The sequence below is a fragment of the Oncorhynchus clarkii genome, chromosome 8, assembly GCF_045791955.1.
Source record: "Oncorhynchus clarkii lewisi isolate Uvic-CL-2024 chromosome 8, UVic_Ocla_1.0, whole genome shotgun sequence".
Lineage (NCBI taxonomy): Eukaryota > Metazoa > Chordata > Actinopteri > Salmoniformes > Salmonidae > Oncorhynchus > Oncorhynchus clarkii.
This window is the reverse complement of record NC_092154.1, coordinates 11208810-11224487: the sequence shown is the minus strand read 5'-3', so window position 1 is coordinate 11224487 and position 15678 is coordinate 11208810. Positions and strand designations below refer to the sequence as shown.

The following is a 15678-nucleotide window of genomic DNA, read 5'->3' as shown; positions in this document are numbered from 1 at the left end:
TCAGTGCTTGTCAACCAACGACATATGTTTTAGGGGAACGTAAAACACACGGTATTTACACAATTTGAACAACTTGTTTTTTTTACACACGGTATTTACAAAATGTTCACACCTTTTATGACAGAACAGCAAATATACAGTAGGCTACTGTATAGTCACGTGACGAATAACAACCTCAGGAGACAATCACATAGGAAGACGCGCGAGACCGTGCGAGAATTTCTCTGTGGCAACAAATAGACTACGTACGAAATATAAACCTTTATTTAATATATATTTCGCAAATAGGTGGTAAGAAAGACTTCCGATTATCGTATTTGCTTTGTTTTGCAAATAGGAGGGGATATCCAAATGCATGCATTGGGGCCCGTGTGGGTTATCGAGGCTGTTCACGGTTGTTGATTTTGTCTAGAAGGAACACTTGATTCGGTCGGCAGGAACACTTGATAGGCTACTACGCAGACGTGTGCGAATCGATGTGATGCTGTAGTGAAACAAGCTGGCGAATATATTTTGAGACCGCCTGTGTGTTGTAGGCTACATAGGGGACTGGCATGTTGACCATAATTTAGGATGGTATTTTTCGGTTATTTGCATATTTCATTCGAAAGCTGACCCCTTTATCTGTGGCGGTTGCAAGAATGCATGCGTTGCTATGTCTGACAGTCCATCATATTGTCCCGTCTGCTTTGAAGTAGTCAGCATAAATGGATACAATTAAATAAAGGGTTTGCTACAATATAAACATGCCCTATCTATTGCAACAATGTAACGGTATATTATATCGGCCCACTATCTGTTACAATGTAATAACCTTGCCGTAAGTATACATCGACATAAAAGGAACTGTTTTTATGTCAAAGTAATTATTAGGTTGCGGTTCCTCAATGTTTCATCTTTTCACACCGGAAGTGAAACTCTTACTACCTAAGATGTCAACAGGTAGAAAGTTACGCAGATGCCAACATCTGGCCAATAGTATTTTTTTTTTTTTTAGGGGGGGGGGGGGGGGGGGGCTACTTTCAGTTTTTTGACCAGCAGAGTACGCCATTGTTTCAGCAGCATGCATGCTTAATGCATGCTTCAGAGGTGTGACATTTTATCAACTTATTTTCGGTGTGTTCTCGAGGCTGAGAAAATAGTTTGATCATATAGAAAGAATCACATGTTGTCTTTGCACAGCAATCAGACCTGGCCTGGGTTCCAATAGTATTTGTGTATATTTATTGAGCTTACCTGGCACAATGGAACCAATTTGAATAGTCCCAGAAGTGCAAACTCCGCCCCAAACTATTTGAAAGGAAGTGAATACTATTTTAACCCAGGTCTGCACAACATATCCTCTCCTGAACCTAATTTTTATATTATGAATTACTATGTGCGTATATTTATGTGTGTGACATGAGGTGGAGTGGGGGGTGTCATGGACGTTTCCAGCCACAGCCTGTTCCTCTTGCAGCAGCTCAACGTCCAGAGGGAGTTTGGCTTCCTGTGCGACTGCACAGTCGCCATTGGCAACGTGTACTTCAAGGCCCACCGGGCCGTGCTTGCTGCCTTCTCCAACTACTTCAAGATGATCTTCATTCATCAGTCAAGGTTAGATGCATACTGCATGACTGTTGCATTCTGTGACACACTAAGGGTGTTATTTAATTTGACCTTTATTTAACTAGGCAAGTCGGTTAAGAAAAAAATATTATTTTCAATGATGGCCTACCAGGGAATAGTGGTTTAACTGCCTTGTTCAGGGGCGGAACGACATATTTTTACCTTCCTAGCTCAGGGACTCGATCTTGCAACCTTTCGGTTGCTAGTCCAACGCTCTAACCACTAGGCTACCTGCCACCCAATGAGTGCCTATGTGTATAGCAAGTCCCTTCAAGTAAATAGTTGGCCATAATTGTTTGGTCTTGTTTTACAGTACCAGGGTCTAGTGACCATCAGAGGTTGTTTCAGTGACATTGGGGACTAGAAGGGGTGTTGTGTAAGTTGTCTCACATTGTACTGGTTGTTAACCACATGTTTCTTTACCTGAATGTCCTGCACGAGAGAAGGTCTTAACTAGTTTGTATACATATATCTAACTTTACAAAATCCAAGGGACTTAGATATACTTTGTTATTAGAGAGAGGAAATATGAATGTGCTTCGAGAGTAAAGGCTAATATACTCTCCCACTGTCTATCGTCATCTTCATAGTGAGTGCATTAAGATCCAGCCCACGGACATCCAGCCAGACGTTTTCAGCTACCTGCTCCACATCATGTACACGGGCATGGGCCCCAAGCAGCCGGTGGACCAGGGCCGCCTGCAGGAGGGCATCAAGTTCCTCCATGCCTACCAGCTGTGCAGTAAGCCTGGTGAGGGTGGACCCGATGCCGCCACCGCCGACCTTGTCCGCATGTCCAACCTGTACGGCATTCAGATTTCATCCCAGTTAGCAAACAAGGAGGGTACTGGGGTCCCTAAAGGTAGTGCAGGTGCCCAAGGAGGGGGCGGCCCCGAGGACGGGCGTTCGTCCACTCGGGCAGGCCGTTCACACACAACCCAGTTTTCGATGACTGTGGGGATGGAGGGCGTCCCCTCATCAGGCTGTCAGCCCTTCTCTGGTCTCCTCCGTGGTGTCTCCTCTGTGGCTTCCGGCGACGACTCAGACATCTCAACGCGCATCAAGCAGGAGACGGTGGAGGAAGAGGGAGAGGAGTGCCATCCGGTGCCAGGCGGGGGAGGGTCCCCGACGTCTCCTTTGGCCCAGGGCGGCAACCCCTGCCAGGGCCTCTTGTTCAAGGATGGCCCCCATGCGCTGCTGTGCCCCCGGTGCGGCGAGCGCTGCTCGTCCCCCGAGGGGCTCCGCGAGCACCTGTTCAGCCACGCCACCTGCGCCCTGGACCCCAGCGGACTAATGGAGGGCCTCTCCCAGGGCGGGGGAGGGGACACAGTGGGCAATGAGGACCAGCAGCAGCAGCGGGGGTGCCCCCAGGATCAGCAGGATGCACGCTACCTGGAGGAGGCCCTGAGACAGAGCCAAGCCCTAGCTGACGAGCTAGCCACCGAGCTAAGGCGGAGCAGGGGGGGTATAGCCGGTGGCACCAGTACACCCCCCACCGCCACCATGACCACCTCCACTACCAGTCACACACGAAAGCGCAAGATCGCCTGCTCCGTGTGCAGCCTGCGCTTCACCCAGAAGAGCCAGCTGCAGGAGCACATGTACACGCACACAGGCAAGCCGTCGCGCTACCATCGCTACAGCCGCCTCTGCAGCCAGCTCATCCACGCTTCTGGGCACTTCTGCGAGGGGCCACCGGAGGGCGGCGGGGTGGTGGCAAGCACTACAGTAGCGCTGGCGGAGGAGGCAAACAGGGAAGCTCAGGACAATGGCAGCTCCTGCTATTCGCTAGACTCTGAGATCTCGCAGGAGAGCGTGGACAACATCGCTGTGGAATGAAAGCGAAAACAAACTGTAGAAATGAAAGAAGTACATCAACTCCCATTTTACATAGGTGTTGGTGTTGGAGTCACCACCGAATTTGATAACTCTTGTTTGTGTGATTATGCAGTAGCCTCTCTTTTTTTGGAGTGTTTTCTTAGAAAACTGGATTAACAATGGTAATTGGTAAGAACTATGTACTTATACTTGTTACAAGGTAATTGACATAAGTTATACCCTTACAGTTACCCGGGGATAACAGCTATGTAATAAGAAGTGTTTTGTGAATACATCTTCATTCTCCCATCTGCACTCACCAGAGACTGTGCACAGCTGGTTCGTCTTCATTAGGGCACGACAATAGTAAAACGTTTTTGCAATGGAAAACGAAACTTAGTGATTCTTATTGGACGATTCCAGATAGTGCCTCCTGTTTCACCCTGTTTGAGTTTGTTTTCTTCAGTTTGATTCCGACTGAACATGACCCTGTTTCAGTTGCGTTCCTTACCTTTTGTCATTATTTTTCCACTGATCCGATTGTATCCTGTCCTTATGTCAATACCGTCATCTCTCTGTCGGTTAGATGAAACCCTGTGATGTGAATCCAGTGTAAAGTGTATGTTATTTTATTCAGTGAACGGTTGAATAGAATAGAACATGGTATTTAAAAGAGGAATGTGTTGTCTCTCTCTCAGTTGTCATATTTTACCAGCTGGTATATTGATTGGAAATGTATCTGCATTGTTTTCTGACTCTCAGAAAATAACTCTCACTCTCAGAAATAAGTAGCTGTTGAAATGGAGCCTGGCATGTTGTTATGGAGGGTTGTCAGGGTTACAGGAATTTGCAAGGGACAAATTCTTACGCCCACAATGTTGCAGTACACAATTGATGTATGGTAGTACATCATTACACATATTGGAACATTTCAATATTTCCCTCCAAAATCATGAGCAGGGGCTTGGTGTTCCTCTTTTTCTTTCTTTAATCTCAACAAACTAGCACTTACTAGCACTTACAAATGAGCACAGTATACCTAAACTTGATAATTAGCAGAGAATTTGCTTGGCAAAGCTTCATTCACCTTCAAGAAGTGTGTACTAACTATGAAAATGGACGTGTATGCAAAAGAAGACAAAGCCACAAGTGTCATCCCAAAACCTTTAAAGCTGGAAAACCTGGGGATGTATTCAAGCGTCACAGGAGAGCTGATCTAGGATCAGGTCCCCCCCTGTCTTATTCATTCTAGATCTGAAAGGCAAAACGGATTCTAAATCAGCACTCCTCTGAGATGTTTAACACATACGACCCTTAGCAGTGTTTGACTACAGAGGAAACCTGTTGAATGTACTTTATCCTGTGCTGCCGAGTGGCACAGCGGTCTAAGGCACTGCAAGAGGTGTCACTACAGTCCCTGGTTCAAATCCTGGCTGTATCACATCCAGCCATGATTGGGAGTCCCATAGGGTGGCGCACAATTGGCCCAGCGTTATCCAGGTTTGGCTGGGGTAGGCCGTCATTGTAAATAAGAATTTGTCCTTAACTGACTTGCCTAGTTAAATAAAATTTAAATTAAATCCTTGACAACACTAAGAGGAAGGACTTATTTTAGCTCATAACAGGCTAACATGAGTAGAAGTAGCCTGACGACCTACACTAAGTTCTTCCGCTGCTCTGTCGTTAGCTACATACTTCAATCTGAGACTGCCATCATTGAAAGACGGAGGGTTTTGGTGACGAAGGGCATTGTACAAAACAAAGTGTTCGCATTTGGTAAAGGGTGGAGGGTTGGGGAGGTACTCAGATCCAGACTCATGGCGGAGAAAACAACCAAAGTCCGTGGGCGTGGCGTAGCGTTTGGCCAGAGCAAAGAGTCTGGGTAGCCAGGCAAGAGTAGAAGTGACTAAAAGAGAACTTAAATAGTTCTCTAAAGCTTTATTATTGTGCGATTGTAGATTTATATTTGACGGATATGTGGCAATGGCTATCAGAGTGTGTAGAAGAATGCATCTAGTAATGTTGAACCAGGAACCTGTATGTACTGCGATAGACAGTATAAACCTAGGATTATCAAATTGACCTTTCTGGGTTTGTTTCCATTCTATCCTGTTGGTGTGTGTGACCTCTGGTATGTTTCAGTTGGCTACTCTTCTATGGCTTTTTCACTTTGTCATACACTTTGTCGTGGTTTCATGTTTTCTTTAATCTGTGTCACTTTTCCATACATGGAAAAGGTTTTGTAAATAAATATATTTTGTAACAGATTGTCTCATGTAACTCGTCTCATTGATAGGAATGTTTAGTTTCTACAAACCGAACATCTGTTTCCGATATCGGAATTCCTTTCCCTTTCCCTCTCACTATTTCTGTTTTTTTAATTCTGCATGTAATTGTGATGAGGTAAATGTTACACACACACACCAGTGTCTAAATACACTGGTGTGTGTGGCACCTGGTAATAGCTGGAGTGGTGTAGGTGGAATGGTATCAAACACATAGTTTCAATGTTCAATGTTTGTCATTCCATTCACTCCGTTCCAGACATTATTATGAGCCGTCCTCCCCTCAGCAGCCTCCATTGCTTTAGTCCCATGCTCTACCCTTATCCACGAAATGTGTAAAAACACATTCACTCACCCTCATGGAAGTAAAAGCAAGATTTACAGTGGTAACTTCAATCAGCCTATGATTACACCAATACAATGTGTTTAAAGGGGACAGAGGACAGAGAAAGTAGGACACACTTAGAGAAGGGTGGAGAATCTCAACACAGCTCAATTTATAGAGCACACCTAGTATGTTCCCTAACCTGAGTGCAAGTTTGTTTGCGTTATATCATGCCGACTCCTTGTCACTCATTGTCATGCCAAACTTCGCTAGACAAGGACTGCAAATGAGTAAGCAAGAACAGCAACATTTCTTGAACCAGGCTTTATGTTCCCTGTTCTTGTAGTAACAACTTCTTACCACCAGAGGCCACTTAAGAGCTGAAGGACTCATCCCCAAAAGGTACCAATCAGGCCTCTCTTCTACCCCGTGCTTATTCGTCTGCGTCACAATTTTCATTCTCCACCCTTTTCCACAAGTGTGCACTTGCACACATTCCCGACACGGATTTAACAAATGTGGAAACTCCCTCCAAGCCAATGCTTACACCAATCATGTGCTTTTAAATCCATTATGGGGAGTGTGCAAGTACACACTTCTGGAAAAGGGTGGAGAATTGGGATGTAGCCATGGTCCTCTGAGTGAAGCAGGTTAATGGAACAGCTACACAGAATGTTTTATGTATCCCTCTGGAGCTCAACATAAAAATATTAAAATTGACAGATGGCTTCTGGCTCAGAGGCAGCACAATTCTCTCTCAAACACTAGGTTAAGTATATTCTGATTTATTATAGGACAGATAGTGCTGGAACCCATCATACTCTTACTTGTGATAATAACAAAATGTCCAAAAATACATTGTTACAATCTGCCATAAAGTAAGATTAAGCTGAGGCTGTAAGAACAATAAGTAGTACCCCACCCTCCCAATCAAATGGCAAACTATTATTGTGCCTTAATTAACAGAGAAGAAGCATGATGAGAAGAAACTGAGAAACTAAACAGAACTGTAATGGTTCAAATTGGTAGTTTCTTGATGATAGGTAGGTTATAATGAAATATAAGACAGCTCTATCGCTGTAGAAACACACTGCAGACTTCACTGGAGAAGATCATTTTCACATATTGCAGCTAAAAATAGGTCGATCAGGAGTGAGATTATGCATGTCATTCCGATCATTTAATTGGTGACAGTTTTCAAACAGAAAATATAGTTATATTGATAAATAAATATCCACCAGCACGTTATACACACTTAACATAAAACAACAACAAATATATATTACTCACATAACTCAATTAGAAAAGGCAATTTTTCTCTTCACAATTGAATCAATCCTCACCCGTCACATTAAAAGACTGTCAACACCCTTCACTCCTCTGAAGTGATTGCCTCCGTAGCCAGATCTCAAGGGGGTGATCACACATACAGGACATACTGCTCATGGTCAGACCAGAGAGTTGGCTCATATCATTGGATGACACATTTTTTTGGTTACGAGAGCCTGGTATCCACTTCTAATGATGTCATTGCTGTTTGCCTCACAGTCCCCCACCTCTAAAAGAGGCCTTTGGGAAACCAGCAAGCCTCCATGTATTGAATGTTGTGTTGCATCAAGACAGATGTTTGCTGGTCTTGTTTCCAAATACTGCAAAATCTCCTCTGAAGTCCAGGAGGTCAAGCAATGATGACAGAATGACAACAAATAGCCACCTGGAGACTAGGTTGTATTTATCCAGGTACACCAGGTGTCAAACTGTGTAATCATTATTTTCCCATGACAGAATGACATTCACACAGAAAAACGACAGCACAGAGTTCTATTCCGACTAGGGTACCTAATATTTTCTTATGACAAGTTACAGGTGTAACGTTAAGCGTTGTATAGTCTCTATACACATAAGAGAGAAAGCTTTTTAACTGAGCAATGTATGCTTAAACATCTATTAAACAGCAACCAGAGGGCAAGACACTAGTCAATAAGAGCCTAAGACTTTCATCGTGTGAAATAATCACCATATCTTAAATACATCATCAAATGTTTGATTAATTAAAATTAGAATCGGTAGCGGTGAAACTGCCGTGACCACCGATATTACAACAACGAAGACGTTACATCAACAACCAGCACTGTTTTTCCCCGCTGACATCGTTACACGTCATTGCGCGATAGAACAGCAGAGTAATGTATCACGATGCTGGTTGCTCATTGGCTCAAAACAAAAAACAATAACAAATGCGCCTGGGGTAGCCAGTGGTGCTGTTTCCCTATCGCGGATCTCAGCTTTTTAAGAACTATATTTTATTCAGATGAACAGATAAACTTTATCTGAGAATCTGAGACTTTCTGTTCTATAGGCAAATAAACCGTAATTGAAGTATAAGGACAATATTCAATCTGTATCACTGAAGAGTTACAGATTGTGCGCTAGAAATGTGAAGGTAATTTCCGATTGAGGTGACATATGCAGAGTTTACTGAGAATGCAGTCGGGAACATTGCCTTGAAAATTCAATCACGCAGTAACGCTGATTTTCTGCGATATTGATTGAATAGAGCCCTTAGTTCCATCATTTTCAAAACACACAGTCACACTGAACAGTTCAAATGTTTGTGATGGTAATTGTGAAAATTGAGTGCCACCACTTGTACAATATAAGAGAATATATTGTAAAAATGTATTTTGTCAATACGGTTCTGTGGTTTAGATTTATATGAACAGCAGCAGTTTGGTTTGTTAACAACAATATCTTTAAAAGTGGTTTACAGATGTATACTTGTCTAATTTAAAAAATAAATTTTCTCAATAATCCTGGGTCGTGTTCATTAGACACAAAACGGAAGAAAACGGATTGAAACAGAAACTACTGGTTCAATAAGAAACTATAATTTCCATTTTCTGTTGCAAAATGTTTTAAAACTTTTTCCGCTGTGTGCCGTAATGAACGCAACTCTGCTGATCCAAATGGGGACACACATACGGAAGGGGGTGTCAAGCGTGATCTCGACTCCCTTGCGCCTCCCTGTGGACTGTGGTGGGAGTGCCTCTCTGTTCCATTGAGAGCTGCTCCATGGCAGCGCTCATGACTGCCTGGACCAAGAAGCGAGCCGTCTGCAATAACAGGTTCTCTCCACACAACAAGTCCTGGTCGTCCTCCGTCAGGAGGCCACTCTTGTTGCTTTCATCCCTCACCTCATGGCCATCCTGGTCGGACACATCCTGATCCGAGTCAGCCCCGGGGGTGATGCTGATGTTGGTCAAGGGCGGGCCATTTTGCACAATGTTATCTACCGTGATCATGCAGAGTTTGTCATTCTCCTCAGATGCATCAGCAGAGTCCTCAGCAGCATTCTCTGAAGAAATTATCTGATTTGAGTCTGAGGGATACTCATTAGTGTCCATGGCAACGCTGTTGAGTGTATTGATTATCACACAGTCTGACTCAATGACCTTGTCCTTCTCTAAACACTGGATATGATCCAGTTCATCTCCTTGCATCTCGTTAGCATCCATGGTAACATTGATGACTTCACTGAGGATTGAGTCTGTGCCAGTTTTGGTAGAAGTCTCAGTTTCCCATAACTTAGTTTTGAAAGAAGTCTTAGGTTCCAATATCCCTGTTTCCTTTGAATCACCCATTGGACTGGTCTCTGTGTATTCTGTATCTACCTCTGGTCTTACTACTCTTGTCGGGATGGGACTCACTAGTAGGGACTCTGGGCTCGTTAGGGTGTCTGTTGGGCATTCGTTCTCGGGCTGCAGGGCACTCACTTCGGCACACACTGTCACTCTCTCTGTACATTGTCCTCTAACCTCAGCCCCCTTTTCCAGAAGCTCAACCCCCTGGATGTCAGATGTGCACTGTTGTCCCCTGTCTTGTGTCCCCATTGGCTCCACCTCAGTCTCCTTGTCTCCAGTGTCCTTGTTGTCCTTGTTTCCAGTGTCCTGGTTGTCCTTGTTTCCAGTGTCCTGGTTGTCCTTGTCTCCAGTGTCCTGGTTGTCCTTGTCTCCAGTCCCCTGGTTGTCCTTGTCTCCAGTGTCCTGGTTGTCCTTGTCTCCAGTGTCCTGGGTGTCCTTGTCTTCCAGAGGGATCACAGCTGAAGGTGCCCTTCTTCCACACATCAAAAAATGCTGAAATGTCTTCCTGAAGGTCACTGACGGTTGTTGGACGTCTTCAGAGACCACCTGTACAACATTTCCCTGTTTTGGCCTTTGGCCGCGGACGTAAGACACTGTCAAGAGCCGCTTGAAGGTCGGCCACGTCCGGATGGTAAACCTGCGACTCCTTTTCTTGACATTGTCAATGTCAGGCGCATCGCGGACACACTTGTCACTCAAGGAGATGGTGTCTTCTCCCATTGACTTTGCTTCAGTGTGAGTTAGTCTCTCAGCTTGTACAACTCCCTGGTCACCACCCTGGATTGAAGTTTTTGCAGCGTACTTCTTCCTTTGTCTTCTGACGCAAATGAGAGCCGGGGAAAATAACCTTCTCCAGCCATGCTTTGTTGATTTCCTCGTCTTACTGTGTCCTTCCAATTGGCCTTCACTGGTCTCATCCTCATCTGAGGTGGAGCGCCACCTTGAGGGCTCAGTGGGTAGTTCAGATGAAGCTTGATCCTCATCCATTGTTGAGGTTGTACAGATGTTGTCTGAAGTGGCTACAAGTTGTGATGATCCCGTCTCTCCAGCTTCTATATTTGACTGTTTGATGGAGGAATCCATCTGACTTCCATTGATGATGTTCACTCTTTTGTTTCTCTTCTTAGAATGAGCCTCAGACCTGTCACCTCTCTGGTTGTTGGATTTTGATTTGCCCAGGAGGAGTCTGGGTGGACCGGTCAACTTCCTCTTCAAAACAACGTTTTTCTGACGCTGTCCATCTTGGCCCCCCTCAGTCGCCATTGGTTAGTTTATAGCCCAGCACCAAAGTGAATGCTACTGAAGGCTTAGAAATGAAGAACGCACCTCACTTATGCACAGCAAGCTGTCAAGTTCTCTCTTCTAATTACCAACAAATCCTCAAACCTGGGGAAAATCAACAGAGAATGACTACATTAGAATTGTAATTGTCATGTACATTGCCATGTTAATTAATTCATTCCAAACGCTGATTAACCTTCAGTTATGCCCAAAGCTACTGTAATCATGTATGTACAGCATTAAGCATTTAGTCTACATAAAATACATTGAGCTCCAAAAGTATTGGGACAGTGACACATTTGTTGTTGTTTCCAGCACTCTGGATTTGAAATTATACAATGACTATGAGATTAATGTGCAGACTATCAGCTTTAATTTGAGGCTATTTTCATCCATATCGGGTGAAACTACAGCATTTTTGTACACAGTTCCTCTATTTTAGGGGACCAAAGGTATTGGGACAAGCTTAAAGTAGTCAAAAGTTTTGCATTTGGTCCCAAATTTCTAGCACACAATGATTACATCAAGCCTGTGACTCTACAAACCTGTTGGATGCATTTGCTGTTTGTTTTGGTTGTGTTTCAGATTATTTTGTGTCCAATAGAAATGAATGGTACATAATGTATTGTGTAATTTTGGAGTTACCTTTAATTGTAAATAACAATAGAGAATGTTTCTTAACACTTCTACATTAATGTGGATGCTACCATGATTACGGATAGTCCTGAATGAATCGGGAATAATGATGAGTGACAAAGTTACAACCACACAAGACATGCTAACCGCTCACCATTACAATAAAAGGGGAGATTAGCATTAGGAGGGGGTATGATATTTGTGCATCTAACTTTCTCACTTATTATAATTAATGATTCAGTCAGGACTATCCGTAATCATGGTAGCATCCACATTAACGTAAAAGTGTTATTTTATTCTTATTTACAATAAAGGTAACTCCAAAATGACGCAACACATTATTCACCATTCATTTCTATTAGGCACAAAATAATCTGAAACACAACCAAAACAAACAACAGACGCATCCAACAAGTTTGTAGAGTCACAAGCTTGATGTATCGCGTGCTAGAAATATGGGACCAAATACTAAACTTTTGACTACTTTAATACACATATAAGTGAATTTGTCCCAATACTTTTGGTCCCCTAAAATGGGGGGACATGGTACAAAAAGTGCTGTAATTTCTAAACGGTTCACCCGATATGGATGAAAATACCCTCAAATTAGAACTGACAGTCTGCACTTTAACCCCATAGTCGTTGTGTCATGTCAAATCCAAAGTGCTGGAGTACAGAGCCACAACAACAACACATGTGTCACAGTTTCAATACTTTTGGAGCTCACTGTATATAAGATCACTTGAACAAATTGAACAAAGTATTTTCATAAACTGACTGACAGAAGTTAGTCTTTGAGACAGCTTTCGGTCTGATATAACTGAAGTAAACATTTAAGTTGTCAGTTCCATATCACATTGTTCCCAGAAAAAGCTATCAATCTGACTCAGACTGATAATGTATAACTAAATTACACAGATGTTTTCATAAACATGCCTCTTAGAATGATGGACAAGACAATTACAGGCTGGCTCAGTTGACTCATCCTGTTTACCTTGTTATAAATGGCTGCTTAGTTGATAGTTTTCCTTGAATGATCACAAGATACAGTACATAGCTGTGTCCTTTATCTAAGATTAAATTACTATATGAAATCATTTATTGATCTGAAAATGAGACAAATATGCATAACCAAAAATGTATAGGGCCATTTAGCCTATCTGAAGGTAGAACATTATAATCATATTTCAAGCACCACCTGGCATATATAATGTATTATAATGTTGTCCCCTTTATAATGAATTCATTGAAAAATCATTGGCTCAATATCAGACAGGCTATCAGTTTTTAATTTACAATATCTAATACATTTCAGTTAAACTAATTCCAATGATCCAACCTCTCATCAGGCTATTGCATTGAATGAGTTTAGGATATTGGATTATGCAAAGCACATGCTACAGTTATCATGCTATCAGTAATATGCTGTAATTTATATTTTTGGTTACAATTGATATTTTTCCTTTCATCTAGGCTGATGAAGCTTGCTTACATTTATGGCGCCAAAATATCTTTACCAACTAAACGATGAACCCTGCACTCCCTCTCACCACCTTGCTTCACATGCGAAACGGAGAGATGACATGCTTGGTTGAGTTTTAAATCTATTTACTGGTCAACAGTAATATCCTGGAAATACACGTATAGCCTACCTGGGTCTACCTGATAAAGCCTAATCCTGAAGAACAAAATTAGTCGGCGGTTATCGGTTGGCGTTGACGGCTATAGTAGAAATCTCCAGTTTCCTTCAACTACAGCGCGCCCCTGCCACTGCCAGGCTTAAGTGTCCTTTTCAAACCCATGCCTGCTCCCAGCTTGCAGCGAGCGAGAGAGACTCCGGCGAGCAGCACGCAGGTAGTGTACCGCCCAGTTTCCATGGAAACCAGGTGATTGACAGTTTATTTAGAGAAATGTGTCATTCAATAAAAATGTGGAATGCGTGGAGGCCTCCTAATCATATAAACGTTACGGAGGCAGGACAGAATGGACTAGAGTAGCCTTGCTATCCAATTTCTGTAATGTCTTTAGATGGTATGCATTTAATATTCAGTTATGTCTCTTTCAGTTGCTCCATCCATGAAAACACACATTTTCATCATTTTAAACGTACCGTCAATTCATTAATACACGTTTTAGCATGTTTGTGTGCAGATGGTTGCATGTGAGATATCAAGATTTAGATGCAATGAAAAATGCATTTTCTTTAGTGTAAAATAAAAAAAGTAAAGTAGAAAATCCCTAGCCATAATTTTTAAAAAAACCATCCCATCTTTCAAATCAGACACGCCCCACCTACAGTATTTTACAAAATAATCTTTAAAAAACCATAGATTAGTAACCATGTCACTAAAATAGCTTAATGTATTTCATGAAATGTGTCATGTTTAGCCCCGAAGAAGACTATGTGGAAGATGAGTTAGCTATCTGTTTATTTTTTGTACACTGTGACTTCAACTTCCACTGTGAGTTCACATCAGAGTTCCCTCATTCAAGTAGGTTAAAGGTCACATAACCTATATAGAACATAGAGTAGGTCGATTTTTGTAGACAAACAGTACAGCATCTCATTGACACATTGATTCATATAAGACATGTGATCTTAATGAACCATAGATTTTTACCCAAGCTGCCACTATTATTGCCCATGTCTCAATTCTTTAATTACAGTCACCCTAACCTCTGAAGAAGAGTCAACTGAAGATGAGGTATGAGATAGGAGGTAAGGAGGTAGATGGTAAGGAGGTAGGAGGTGAGGAGGTGGTTAAAGGCTTATACATGTAAATATAATCAATTCAGTATATTTCTATGGCAGAAGGTACATTGTGAAGTGTTCCAAGAAATGAATGAAGGAGTCGTAAACAAAACGCATTGGGGGCCTTGGCAACTACAACGGACCACCTGATCATGATACTGTACCATGTTGAGAGCAAAAATAGACCACTGACAGATGGCACGGCCATATAACCATAACCATATGAATGGATATTGACATCATAAAGACAATTACAGTGACTTCACACCCTTTGACTTATCCATAAATGTTGGTGTGTAACAGCCTGAATTTAAAATGGATTAGACTGAGATGTTTTGTCACTGGCCTGCACACAATACCCCATCATTTCGAAATTTGAATTTTGTTTCTAGAAATATCTTGAAATTAATAAAACATTTAAGCTGAAATGTCTTGAGTCAGTAAGTATTCAACCCCTTTGTTATGGAAAGCCAAAATAAGTTTAGGAGTAGAAATGTGCTTAACAAATTGCATAATAAGTTGCATGGACTCATTCTGTGTTCAATAATAGTGGTTAACATGATTTTTGAGTAACTACCCCATCTCTGTACCCCTCACATCTGTAAGGTCTCTCAATCGAGTAGTGAATTTTAAGCACAGATTCAACCACAAAGACCAGCATGGTGAAGTTATTCATTAGGCTTTGTATGGTATATCAATACACCCAGTCAATACAAAGATACAGGCGTCCTTCCTAACTCAGTTGCCAGAGAGGAAGGAAACCGCTCAGGGATTTCACCATGAGGCCAATGATGATTTTAAAACAGTTACAGAGTTTAATGGTTGTGATAGGAGAAAACGGAGAATCCTCCACCAACATTGTAGTTACTCCACAATACTAACCTAATTGACAGAGTGAAAAGAAGGAACCCTGTACAGAATAAAAAATATTTGATAACATGCATCCTGTTTGTAACAAGGCACAAATAGGGCACTACTTTAGACCAGGACCGTTGGTTCTCTAGTCGAAAGCAGTGCACTATGTAGGGAATAAGGTGCCATTGGGAAGTACTCGACGAGCAACGTCAGATGACTAAGTGCATCATCATGAGGGATAAAAGAGACATGAGATAATGCAACCTTCAAAGGATCCCTTGTCTTAGCTATGCATGATGAGATGACAACAATACTGAATACGGGTTGGTCGTTCTGATGCGTTGGCCAAATGAACAGCATGTGAGTTGTTGAGTCAACGTATTGAATAGCATTGAATATATTGAATATATTTCCTGGGGCTGGTCGAGCAGCTAACAGCCGCTGCCTGCAGCACATAAACATCTCCCTCTAATGTCT

General features: G+C 42.4%; 2 protein-coding genes across 2 annotated transcripts; one reads left to right on the top strand and one right to left on the bottom strand.

Moving 5' to 3' along the window:
• The first annotated feature begins 168 nt into the window (after positions 1–168).
• LOC139414930 (zinc finger and BTB domain-containing protein 25-like) lies at positions 169–5691 on the top strand. Its single transcript, XM_071162575.1, has 3 exons — positions 169–291; positions 1407–1596; positions 2199–5691. Exons 2-3 carry the CDS (start codon positions 1424–1426, stop codon positions 3445–3447), a joined length of 1422 nt encoding a protein of 473 aa, XP_071018676.1. The 5' UTR covers positions 169–291; positions 1407–1423; the 3' UTR covers positions 3448–5691.
• Positions 5692–8777: 3086 nt separating this feature from the next.
• Positions 8778–13427, bottom strand: LOC139415506 (uncharacterized). Its single transcript, XM_071163610.1, has 2 exons — positions 13247–13427; positions 8778–11063 (listed from the first exon to the last, which is right to left on the bottom strand). Exon 2 carries the CDS (start codon positions 10938–10940, stop codon positions 9030–9032), a length of 1911 nt encoding a protein of 636 aa, XP_071019711.1. The 5' UTR covers positions 10941–11063; positions 13247–13427; the 3' UTR covers positions 8778–9029.
• Positions 13428–15678: the final 2251 nt, after the last annotated feature.

Bases quoted from the DNA above. Each gene is read 5' to 3' on its own strand.
- LOC139415506 (XM_071163610.1), bottom strand. From the start codon at position 10,940: ATGGCGACTGAGGGGGGCCAAGATGGACAGCGTCAGAAAAACGTTGTT.
- LOC139414930 (XM_071162575.1), top strand. From the start codon at position 1,424: ATGGACGTTTCCAGCCACAGCCTGTTCCTCTTGCAGCAGCTCAACGTC. The intron at 1,597-2,198 runs GTTAGATGCATA...TCATCTTCATAG, and splicing joins ATCTTCATTCATCAGTCAAG to TGAGTGCATTAAGATCCAGC.